The following is a 12,992-nucleotide window of genomic DNA, read 5'->3' as shown; positions in this document are numbered from 1 at the left end:
GGTAAAAGAAAATAAGTTATCATCTTTATCTAATAAAATTATGATATATATCCTATTTAATTATTTTCTATAAAAATATTTCTAAAACTAAACAAAACAGTGCACATGATGGAATACTTTATTTTCTAATCATATTATTCAATAAAGCAGTACTCTGTAAAAAAAATCTTTTTCTTAGTCTCACTTTTTTTATAAGATATGAATAACGTCCGGTTGATTTATTTTCTTTACCTTATTGTGGTGTAGCACAATCATACAGAAATAGATGGAAATAGTTCAATTTGATATATGATTTTAAAGCAAATGGGTGAATAGTTTGTATGAACACCCAATTTTGTCCGGCCCAGAAAAAGCCCAAAAAATTATTTTATGTATTTTGATATTTTTAAAAATTTTAATATTTGATGAATAAAAATAATTAAACTATTTTTGTGAATCTTTAATAATTATTTTCGAAATTATTTAAATATAACAAAACAAAATAAATTAATGTTGTTAAGGTTCCTAAATCTAAGTGATTAGGTTAATTGAAAATTCAAAAATAATAATACTAAATTTATGTCGATAAGGTTCCTAAAACTAAAACTATGTGATTGGGTTAACCAAAAATAATAAAAATAATAAAAAAGAATTAAATTAAAATAGACACTAAAAAAACATATAATCATTTTTCTAAAATCAATAATAACAATAATTAGTTTATTTTATGACAAAAAAGATTATTAATAAAATCACATGAAAATCTTTATAAATGATTTTGATATAATGTTGGGAGTTAATCAAAGATGGAGAGAAGGTCGCCCCAGAGGTTTCTTTCTTCTCAACTCTTTCTTCTCAGATCATCTTCGAAAGGTCGCGCTACGCCGCTTCTTTTCAATCGATTAAATCTCAAAATTGATTAAATTTTATTCGCTTAATTAAATAAATAACAAAAATTAATCAAATAGAAACTTTTTTTCAACAATAAATACACTTGCAAAATATATATTTTTTGACTAAAAAATATATTTTCTTTAATTAAAATACACTAAACCAACAAACATTTTTCTACTTAAAGAACTACGTAAGCTTTAATCCCCTTAATGGGTACCCTTAATGGGGTACTTAGGACCAAAGTCAATATTGTCAGGCTCAATAATAATAAAAAAAACTATTTTTTTCTTAATAATTAATTAATTAATCATAAAATTTAGTAGTAATAATAATAATAATAATAATAAAGTCATATATTAATGAAGGGTACCGCTTCAGGCGGGCGGGTAGGGTGCTAATACCTTCCCTACCTTGTAATCGACTCCCGAACCTGGATATCAAAAATCCAAAAGCCCAAGGTAATTGGGCTTAAAATATTTTTCTACATTTTTAACTATAAAATGTAGTGGCGACTCTAAACAAAGTCGTGCAGCCAAAAATCGGAGCGCGACAGTTTGAAAATGTAATATTAAAGTAATGTTAATTAATGCACATATATAATTCATTTTATTCAAGAATCAAGAGGTGAAATGCACTTCTCCATAATTAAATGAAAAAAACATATTTTATATCCTAAACATCAATTCTATTAAAATCTAATAGTTCAGATATATTCAGTAATTTAAATGAGTGAGTTGTCATAGAATAAATGATTAAGATATCGAATAAATTTTGTTAACTTACTCATGAAGTAATCCCCTTTCAAGAATCAAGTGTCAATGATGATTTAATATAATGAATATAATATTAAATTAGGTATCATAATCTATTTTTCCTTCATAATTAACCATTAAACTTTATAAGTTAGTAAAATTAATCACGGTATAAATATGTTGTCAAATTCAACATAAATAACCATGAAATTGCTAAATTATATTCACAATAGTAGCAATGCTCACATATTTTTTCTTTACAACTCTCCCTCTTGAATTTGAACCAAATACTATGTATTTTTCTCTCTGTGCTAGAAACATATATTTTCACTAAAATTGCTGAAGTATTTTTTCTTTGGCCAAGGTGATGATGTTTGTAATATAAATAGTATGTTCTTTTCATATAAAGTTATCTATAGAAGTATATACTGAACAGTGATATACGTATTATAAAATTAAAAAATAAATTATCTTAAAAAAGTAAAACTTGGAAGAATACTCAATTAGAAATTAACTTTTATCTAATATAAACTCTGATTACAATAATTTCTTTGTTAGTTATTAATAATTTTAACACTATATTTATATATGAACTAATATGATTAACTAATAAAGTTTAAAGACTAATTACAATGAAAAATAGTTTATAATACCTACTTACAAAAAACATAAATTTATATAAACACAACTATTATCCCATAGTTTGTATCACTCCATGTGTCATGAGTTTATACTTTATCATAAAAAATATACTCGAAGTAAAAATTTAATTATTAAATATTTTTTACTAATCACAAATCCACATGGAGTAAGACACATTGTGAAACAAAATGTGTACAAAAATTTTTTGGGGGCTTCATGTATTTTTCCTAACAATAATATAAAAAACTCTTATTCTATCCGGGCATAATTTTTTCTTCTTGAGTTTGAAAAACTTGGGTAAATGCATAGTAATATATGGTTTGATAAATTCAAACTTAATTGAGAAAATTTACTGCATCTAATTAAACCAAGTTTGATTAAGCAGAAGTAAATTTAAAGTCACAGACTTAGAAAATCCTATGACATGATGAACTACGATGCAAATCCACAACATCAAACCAGAAACCAGAAACCAAAAACTGCACTTTTCCATGACTCAAAGCATGCAATCAGTTCTTGCAGGCAGCCTCCTGAAGAAATTCAATGGCACAGAAGGAAGCTTGTGTCTGAACCTTGGATGCCTCAATACATAAATTCCGGTCAGGAGAGCAACAACTTGGAATGGAGTGACATAGAGTACAATGGCAGCAACCAAACAGAAGATCACGAAAAGCGCAGTAGCTCGAGGATCGCGCCAGCTGAGCAAAGATTGAAGCCGTTCTCCTTGAGTGGCCAAATCACCAACCACGGTCTGTATCCTGCCAGCGATACTTCTAAGCCGATCATACCGCATCCTCACCATGTCCGGAGGTCTGGTGGTTGGGAATGTGTCAAACTCTTCATCGAGTTCATCGGGGTGTGCAGAATCGGCATGAGAGAGACGAGTGTCCATGTGGGTAGGGTTCCTTGGCCTCCATCTGTAGTACCAAACTCCAATCAAGAAGAGGTAGAGGAATATTGTTGGTAAGATAAGCTCAGGATATATGACCAGTATTATAAACAGAATATGAATCAGAACTGTTGTTATCGGATTTTTCCAATTGCAAATTTGATCAAACCATTTCCCAACAGCAATTAATCCACTCAAAACTCCCATAATCCTGAAAAAGTTGGCCTTGCTTCTTCTCATACTCCACATGTGTGAGCCAACATCCAGCATATATTCAACTATCTCCTTTCGCAATGGTGGCTCAGCACGACTCAGCCTCATCGAAACAATCTGAGTAGCTTGATGCCGCAGACTGTCGAGCTGGCTGACAGTCAATGGGTGAATATAATGCATCTTAGGCAACAAAGGATGTGAATACATGTGCATCATATTAAGCAATGAAGAACAGGTAAACCTCACAGCCAGGTGAATTTCACCCATTTTCTTCACCCCGCTCGGGTGCAGAACTAGAAGCGGATAGGAATGTGTATACACCCTGTCAGTCTCAAGCGTGGAAAGACGGATCCTTACCTTCCCAATCCTTGAATCTTTTGCTCCTCCAGCCTTGTCACCGTGCAAATGACAGTTATCGAAAACACCAATGGTAATGACGGTGCAAGGATCAAAAACCTCCCATGTATATTGCTCGTTCCACCTTGGTGTAAAGCTATCGATGATTGTCCTTGTCCGCACCCACTTCTGCCCATATTTTGCTACACAATAAGCATCTGTTGTCCCCCTCCCATCTATTGTTTTCATCGGCATCAACCCATGAGCATTCAATATCCCCAGTTCAAGAACTCCAATACTGGACTTCCACAGCTGTTTTGCAGTCGGACGAAGATCACTGCTGTAGTGAGTAGATTCATCCAGAACATGATAACCACCTTCTAGACAAACCCTCATGTGGATCCTGCTCGAAAACTTGATCTCCTTCTTCTTTTCCCCCTCCATAACAATAACATGCTTTTCGAGATTAAACCACCGAGTGTTCACAGGTTTGTGATCCAGTCTCCTGTCAACCAATTGAAGCGGAATTGCACACCGTCCCAAAACCTCCTCTTTGTTCGGGGCAACTCTGTCTTCAACACTCAAAATCAGCGGCTCCTCAAATGGTTCAGCGGCCACAAACATTAAATCCTCATTCCACATTGGATTAATGCTCCTGCTCTGAGAGATTCTAGTCCTCATGGCCTGATTTCCCAGAATGGCCTTCACAAAAACTTCAGGGTATCTACCTTTGTCGGTCGGCTGCAAGTCTTGTGCCTCAATTACATTGACCCTCAAATACCAAAGCTTTGGTGAGAGATACACCTTGGACCTAATGTTCGAAAGAGCATCAGCCCCACTAACAGTTGCGGCATCAGAATGCCACGCTTCGGGAAAAGCTTCATCAGCTTGTGTACCCATCCAAACAGCCAGCATCAGCTCCCCCTTCGCCTTATCACCCTTTCTGTCCTCCAGTCTATACCACTGTGGTGCCAAAGGAGAATCCGGAGGAACCCTCTTCGGAATGTCATTGAGATCAAACAAGACACGACCGATGAAGTCATCCTTCATAAGATCCTTATCTTTCACAGTGACCTCCAGCACGGAAGCCTGAATCCGGTCTTTCGAGAAAGCAAACACCTGATTCCACTCAGGATTAGTCTTCTTCTCGAAGTGCCGAGTCGTCCCTTTGTAGTTACCCAACTTGACCTCAACATAAGGGTCACAACTGCCAGTGACATCCTTTGAAGGCAAGTCCCTTGCCTTCTGAACCCTCACATAAAGGTACTGCATTTGCTCAACAAGGTCATAGGTGCTAGTAAGCTTATTGCCGGAGATCTTCCCCCCGCCGAGGTGGGGCTTGGTCTCCTTCAAGAGAAAATCTTCAGGTGGAGGCCTCTGCATTTTTTCTGGTTTTCAAAGTACCAAAGCCCCAAAACTCCAACTATAATAATGCAAGCTGGTTCAGAACAGTTTCAAATATTGATTGTTCTAAACGTTAGAACACAGTTTTGAATTAAAAATATGAAAGTTCTCAGGAGCCTAAAATAAAGGAAAACATAGTCAAATAAACGTTACACTATAGCAAATTGAGTCACCTAAATATTCGGGAAAATATTAAAATATACAAAAACAGTGAATTTATACATAGATCTCAAATAAAACCAAGAATGTGGGAACTTACACTAATTTTGATTAAATCTGTGAGCTTTACTCCATGTCTTTTAGATCCAATGGACCCTGTTAGCATAAAATCATAAGACCCAAATAAAAAAATAAACAAAATTCAGAAACTTAGAATAAAGCAAGAGATGAAAGAGAAACCCTTCCAAGTTTCATACTTTATGCATTATTAGACCCTTATGAGATAAGACAATCACACCCTTCAACTCAGATCATTGTTTTCTGGAGAAACAAAGATCATCACCCTTTGTTTATTTTCCTTTCTACAACACTTTCTATTCTTACCTAACCCACCCACAGAAAGAGAAAATAAATAAAAAGCTTAACATAAACACCTACACATTTAGATTGTCTGTAAATTTATACACTTCTCATTTTCATAGATTTTTCTATAAATTTTATAATATTTTTAAAAATATTAAAAAAACTTACTTGGAATTTGGACCAGATGGGTCCTTTAAAACAGCAAAGGGTAGATGAACAAACAAACAAAAATCAGAGAAATTTTGTGTGAAATGCAAATCATGAATGAGAAAGAAGAGAAATAAAGCATGATTTTTTCCTAGCTTAAAAAAGTTACCTTGGAGAAAATGGGTTTATTTTCTTCTCTTCTGAAATGGGTATGTTTCTTTTATGTTTTTTGATGAAAAAATAAGAAATGGAGCAAGGGATTAAGATGGAAGAAGAAAGACTCAATTTTTTTGGTGATGTTGCTTTTGGTGGAGCTATTAGGATCTAATGAATCTATGCAAATATACAGAAAGAAGCTCCTTTGCTTTTTTGAACAGTGCTTGACCTCTTTTGACTACAGAAGAGTGGTGGTGTAGTAGTGGCGGTGGACCCAGTTCACGCGTGTGAAGCACATCAGTTGGTACTTACACGTGTAACAACAATTATGCAAGCCTGTTCGGTTTTGTAGAAAAATAAAGTATATTCTTGTATAGTTCCAACTAATAAAATTAGAGAATGAAATATCTTATCATATGTTCTGGTCAATATAATCATGACATATATCCTATTTTTTAGTGTTTAGAAATTTGTTTGTCTCAAATATTAAATGAGATATGTGTCATGATTGTAATGTTGGGATGAGATAATTTATCTCTTCAAATCAAGAAATACTTTATTCTTATAAAATTATAAACATTTTCCCTCGTACACATATGGTAGTTTTAATGATCAAAGTAAATAACTTATTTATGAATATAATGACATATTTTATTGTCCTTTGAAAATATTCTATCTTTTGCCTATGGTGGGTGTTGGTGCAGCGGAAGCGATCGTTGCGCAGCATTGGCCACAAGCAATCAAGTAAAGGACATATGTGTAAATAGAAGAGAACAAACAAGAGAATTTGTTAATGGAGTTCAGCCAATTGTGCCTACATCCCCGAGAGCGCTAAGCGGGCTACCAATATATTATTAGAGAATAAGGATTACAAACCCTAGCACACTCATGGGCCCACTGTCCATTGGGTGTTTCTATTAGGTGCTTATATCTGGTGCACATTATAACAAGGGACTTGAGTCCAATATATAATATTGATATTCTACTCTATTCTAATTCTAGGCAATGTGGGACTTCATATAATAACATATTTCAAACAACCCCAACAATCTCCATCTTGATTGAAATAGACGAATATCTCGCTCCTTAGAAAATCTACACAAGAATCTCCACCTTAGCAAATATATGACTCCACCTTGTTCAATGTCTAATTCTCTTTAATTGCTCCCCTACAGCATAGACCTTCTGAGTATCATTGACGATGTTATCAAGAGCCTAGCTCTCCAAACTTATAGTGTAGCTTCCCGTACCGCCATCAAATGGAACATGTCGCCTAACCACCTATTGCTATGAAGTCTTTCGATATATTGGAACCTCTACACAAAAGTTCACCAACAATCGTCCTCTTCAATACTCAGTCAAACTGAACCTTAAAGTTTTTTTGGAAAGCCTCAACCGCTACCACCATTGTCTACTTCGACAATCCTAGTTCAAAAGAACTATCATACCCCACCATAAGGAGTATACCCACAGCATATACCTTGCATCAATGCTAACTAATGTCCGTATCACATCCTTGCATCCAAGTCAATGCCCATGTCACACCTCTACATCTCTACCAATGCTCGTGTTACAACTTGCATCAAAGCCAATGCCTATGTCGCACCCTACAGCAAAGTCAGCCATCGCCATTGTGTTTTTGTGGATCTGCTAACAATTAATATCTTTCACTATGACTTCTCACACACGCCGTTACGATATTCTCTTTATCATCTCCAATGAGAATATTATCTCAACATCTAGAGAGATATTGTCAACATCTAACTCAACACCTTTGTCTCTATCTCCACCTTGATCCTAACTCAATACATGAACTTATGGGGTTCTGGATCAACACATACATCGCCCACACTATAGTTCTGCCATGTTTCCTTCTCCTTCAACTCATCTACTCTATCTTTGCCATCACGCCTTCACCCTCTTTAGCCATTATCTGACGTCTGGGTTAAGAGCCAACTACCAATTAGCTCTGATACCAATTGTTAATGCAGCGGAAGCGATCGTTGCACAGCGTTGGCCACAAGTAGTCAAGTAAAGAACATACGAGTAAATAGAAGAGAAGAAACAAGAGAATTTGTTAACGGGGTTCAGCCAATTGTGCCTACGTCCCCGGGAGCGCTGAGCGACTACCGAGATATTATTAGAGAATAAAGATTACAAGCCCTAACACACCCATGGGCCCACCTGCCCATGGGGTGTTTCTATTAGGTGCTTATATCTGGTGCACATTATAACAAGGGACTTAAGTCCAATATATAACATTGATATTCTACTCTATTCTAATTCTAGCCAATGTGGGACTTCATATAATAACATATTTCAAACATCCCCAACAGTGGGTAATATGAATGGACAATGGTTGTTTCTTTTTCTTTCTTTTTGAAGTATAATGGTCATTTATGTTTTTCAACATGTGACTACTTATCTGAAGAAATCTTAGCTAAAATATAAATGTTCTAATGTATATTTTGTTACAAGTAACACATTAGGATTGTATGAAAAATTAGATACGGGTATCAGCAGCAGTAAAAATTCGGTTGTCCGAACAAGAGTGGATGGTCTCTTTTTTCTTGATACTGTAACAATATCATTCTACCTTATAGGTAAGTAATTAATTTTACCAGAATGTATTATTATCTCTCTCAATAAGTATTGATTTCAGAAATCAAATTTTTTACCATTTTTATCATCGTATGGATCTAGCATAACTCTACATCACATTGGTACATATGGTTTGTTTTTTGTTCACCTTTGACAATTTGTGAGTAGTTGCTTAACACTATGTTTGGTTGTATAAAAAACAAGAGGAAAGAAAAGAGGAGGAAAGAAAAGTGGTGAAAAATTTCACCCTTTGGTTCCAAAATTAAATAGATAGGAAGGAAAAAATATGCATGGGTCCCACAAAAAACTTTTCATTCCTAAGTTGGGAAGAAAATAAAGGAATGAATGAAAACCATCAAAAATTTCAAATTTGCCCTTCATCATGAATTGAAAAAACAATAACCTATGTGAAAATAAACACAATGCATTAAATTTCTCTGTTTATATTCATTTTTATATGAAATTAGTTAACTTAATTTTATTTTTGTTGCTTTTGAGCTTACAAATAAATATAATTATGTATGCTAAAAGATGAAGTGAAAAGAAATATCATTACTTAAAATTATCAACAAAGTAACAAATAATAAATAAATTCGAAAGACAAAACACAAATATGTAGAAATGAAATGATTAAAAAATATAAAGTGATTGACAAATATCAGTTATATTTTTTTCTAGACACACTATTTTGAAAAAGATGTATGTAAAATATTAATGATTTTCTTTGAATTTTATAAACAAATATTGTTATTGAACTTAGAATATATGTTACTTAAAAAATATTAATTAATATTATTAAAAATAAATTATTTAGTTATGTAATTTAAAAATTAGATAATTACATAATTATATAGATATAATGAGGGCACTTATGTCATTTTCAATACATTATATATAAGTGTGTGTTTTTTCCTCTCACTTTCCTTCCATTTTCAATCATACCAAACAATAAAATTATTGTCTCATTTTCTACTACTTTTATTTCCTTCAACTCTCTTTCCTTCAACTTTCTTTCCTTCTACTTTCATTCCAAAACCAAACATAGCCTAAGAGGAGACTAGTTGAAAGGAAAATATGGGTATGGACAGAAAAGTTTAAGAAAATTATAAATTTGGGGTAGGTTGTATGGATAGGGCTATTAAATTTTTGAAAATTGTGTAAAATTATAAAATGAGTTATGATCCTCTTTTAAGGATAATGGTGACGATCTAACAAATAGATCTTGATGATCTCATTTTTCTATTAGTTTAAGGATAATTTTTTAATTTTATTATACAAAACGGCGATGTAAAATTATTTGTGACTAATAAGTGTCATTAATTTGAACCCTTCGTGATATGACATGGTACATATCTGTTGTTTCATACTTAATGTCATTAAATGTAACATGACTTTGTGATTAGTTAGGAAAAAATATTAAATTAAAATTTAATTATTAAGCAATTTTCTGACCAATCATAATATCATAGCACATGGAGTGACATTAAGTATAAGACAACAGATGTGGACCTAATCACATGGAAATGTGTGGACTTTATTTTTAAAAATATTTTTTTTAGAAGTTATACTTTAATTTAGTTCACTTGCTCAACAATTAAAACCAAGATTGATATTTATACCAGTGTTGTGAGAACCGGACTGGACCGGACGGTTCGATCGGTTTGACTGCTGACCGGACTTGAAAACGGCTCTGTATTGCAGTCTTAACCAAATGAGAGTTGGACCGCTTTGAACCAAGGAAATTCCGATCCGACTGTGTTAAACCCGATTAAACCAAATTAACCCGGGAAGTTAATCGGACGTTTCACTTAAAAATTAAAAAATGGAACACTGCTCTAATATTTTGTTTTACTACCATCTAAGAAAAGATGAAGATGTTATTACTTCAATATAATTATACAGAATTATTAATTATATAAAGTTTTACATTTATACATAACTATATATTTATAATAAAAAATTATTAATTATGTATGAATCACCCGATCAGACTGGATAGTTTAATCGTTTAAACCGGTTAAATCAAATACGGGACCTCTGTCAGTTTGACGTCCGGCTCGGGTTTCACAACATTGATTTATACAACATCACCATAAAAAATACATAACCATTCATATTTGTTACAATGTTATTAAACTTGGACCGGTCAATGATTCGGTCAGGGTACTGGGTTAATGAGTCACTAGTTCAACTAGTTGGTCAATGGTTGGACTGATTAACTCGATTTGTATTAAAAATTCTAAAAAATTTATAATATCACGTAGCATTTAATAATAGTATACTCAAAATTTAAAAACATTATAATGTCTAATTAAACAACAATAAAAAGAACATTTTACTACTATAAAATGACACAAGTAAACTGATATCATCATCAAACAACATATGAACTATATTTTAACTATAACAAAAACATACAATAAATTTAAAATCTAATTATACAATGAAAATTTTGTTATAATGTAAACCAACAAATGACAAACAAAACTACAAATAAGTTAAAAGTACTTGTTTTTCACTGAAAACGATATCAATTTGGCTGTTTTTTTTAAAAAAATATTTTTTTTGATTGACTCGGCCGGTTCAACCAGTCCGACCACTCGAGTCACTAGTTTTAGGTTTAAATTGACTAAGTCAACCCGACTTGATACAAAACCGGTTAGATGAGAGGTTCAGACCAGTTGAATGTCTGATTCATGGTTGAACCGGTCAGACCGGCCGGTTCGAGCCGAGTTTTATAACACTGATTTGTTATATTTAATATCACCATAAGATTTCATTATATTTAATATATAAATAATAAATGATATGGTAATAATATTAAAAGGTTGCATAAACTATTTTTATTAACATTTATTATGAAATTTTTATATATTTGTTCACGGCAGTAAAAGTATTTTATGAACAATAAGTAAATTTTTAGTCCATTTGAAGGAAATAGATCTTTGATTCAAAATTATGATATTATAAGCTATATTAATACAAAAACTTCCAATAGTGTGATATAAATAGGACTTGAGTACATGAGTAAAGTTAATCCAAAATTTTAATCAATTAACTTAAATAATTCATGATTTTAATATAATTGTTATCATACCCTATATAAGAGTTATAACATGATACTTTGGTGTATTAAAATCTTCATATTTATCTAGTCTATAGTAAAAATATTGACGTCCATTTCCCATGTGGGTCCTGGTTAGATTGTCAAATTGCAAGAGTGGGGAAAACATTGATGGAGCCTCAACCTTACACTCTTTTGGACTAAATATTTATTGATCTTGCTGGCAGATTTGGAAGGACCCTACACTTCTCTATTAACCTACCTAAAGTAAAAGGGACACGTTTTCTTTTCTCTTTGGTACATAAAGAGACAAATTTTCTATTACTTAAAACTGTGTTACTTGTAATGATTGGATATAATAACTCAAATAAAAATTTAATAACTGAGAATTTTAATAATTACAACGACTGACATATTATTTCTTAAGCAGAAGATATACTCCCGTAGCAAACACGGCACCGTCTAACCCCCTAAAATCAATCACACCACAAACAAATTTCTGGTTTTATTTGGGTTTCATTTATCTCTTTTATAAATAAATGTTATTTTTATAAATAAATTTATTAATTTAGTATATTTTAAAAAATTGTTAAATATTGGTTCAAATTGAAACTGATAATAAAAAAATGTAAATGTAATTAATTTTGCTTATATTTATGATATAAGAATATTGATGTTTTTTTGCTTATAATTAAGGAGGAAAACAAATATCGCTTGTTTTAAACATGTCAAACCTATATAGTATATAATGTGCTTAAATTAAGTTTTAAATCTCGTATATTTAAAAATATAATCTAACATATAAGATTATTTAAAAGTTAATTATGTTTTAAAGTCTTTAAATAGGTCATCAAATTTACTTTGAATAAACTAATAGATCTTCTTCTAAAATTTCATATATAATAATTACAATATAATATTAATATATAATATAATTAAATAAAAAAACTTAATATTCTTTTATATGAACTAAATTATGACTTATTAAAGTAAATAAATTCTTTAAGAAGCTTACTCTAACCTTTTATCGAAAAAATCATAGTCTAGTATATTATAGAGCATGTAATAAGTCTTTAACATATTGTTTTTTTTGGGTACACTGATAAAGAATGATAAAATAACACTAAGCAAAGCAAATCGAGATCAAAATGTTGTGAATAAGATATTGCTGTTGACATTGGCACAGTTTTGATGAAGACACCAACATCACCAAAAAGAAGAAAAGGAAGATGACTTATGGAGACAAATGCAGATAAAGCTTCAAGACATTAGATTAAGTCTTTGTAAGTACTTCTATCCTAAACTCTTAAGTATATACAAGTATAATTGCTCAAACTATTTTTTAGAAAATGTGAGACACTTTTAAAAGACTTAAAAAAATTTCAAAAATAGT

General features: G+C 31.9%; 1 protein-coding gene across 3 annotated transcripts; it reads right to left on the bottom strand.

The window, feature by feature from the left end:
- Positions 2,585–5,988, bottom strand: LOC109345970 (FT-interacting protein 1-like). Of its 3 annotated transcripts, XM_019585288.1 has the most exons (3): positions 5,948–5,985; positions 5,369–5,424; positions 2,585–5,143 (listed from the first exon to the last, which is right to left on the bottom strand). In XM_019585288.1, the coding sequence occupies exon 3, from the start codon at positions 5,086–5,088 to the stop codon at positions 2,764–2,766; it is 2,325 nt and encodes a 774-aa protein (XP_019440833.1). In that variant the 5' UTR covers positions 5,089–5,143; positions 5,369–5,424; positions 5,948–5,985; the 3' UTR covers positions 2,585–2,763. The 3 variants fall into 3 exon arrangements, with proteins under 3 accessions (XP_019440833.1, XP_019440835.1, XP_019440834.1); XM_019585290.1 differs by lacking the exon at positions 5,369–5,424 and having other exon boundaries at positions 2,585–5,122; positions 5,948–5,988; XM_019585289.1 differs by lacking the exon at positions 5,948–5,985 and having other exon boundaries at positions 5,369–5,465.

Source organism: Lupinus angustifolius, chromosome LG04, assembly GCF_001865875.1.
Source record: "Lupinus angustifolius cultivar Tanjil chromosome LG04, LupAngTanjil_v1.0, whole genome shotgun sequence".
NCBI lineage: Eukaryota > Viridiplantae > Streptophyta > Magnoliopsida > Fabales > Fabaceae > Lupinus > Lupinus angustifolius.
The sequence above is the reverse complement of the archived record's forward strand: the minus strand, read 5'-3'. Positions and strand labels throughout refer to the sequence as shown.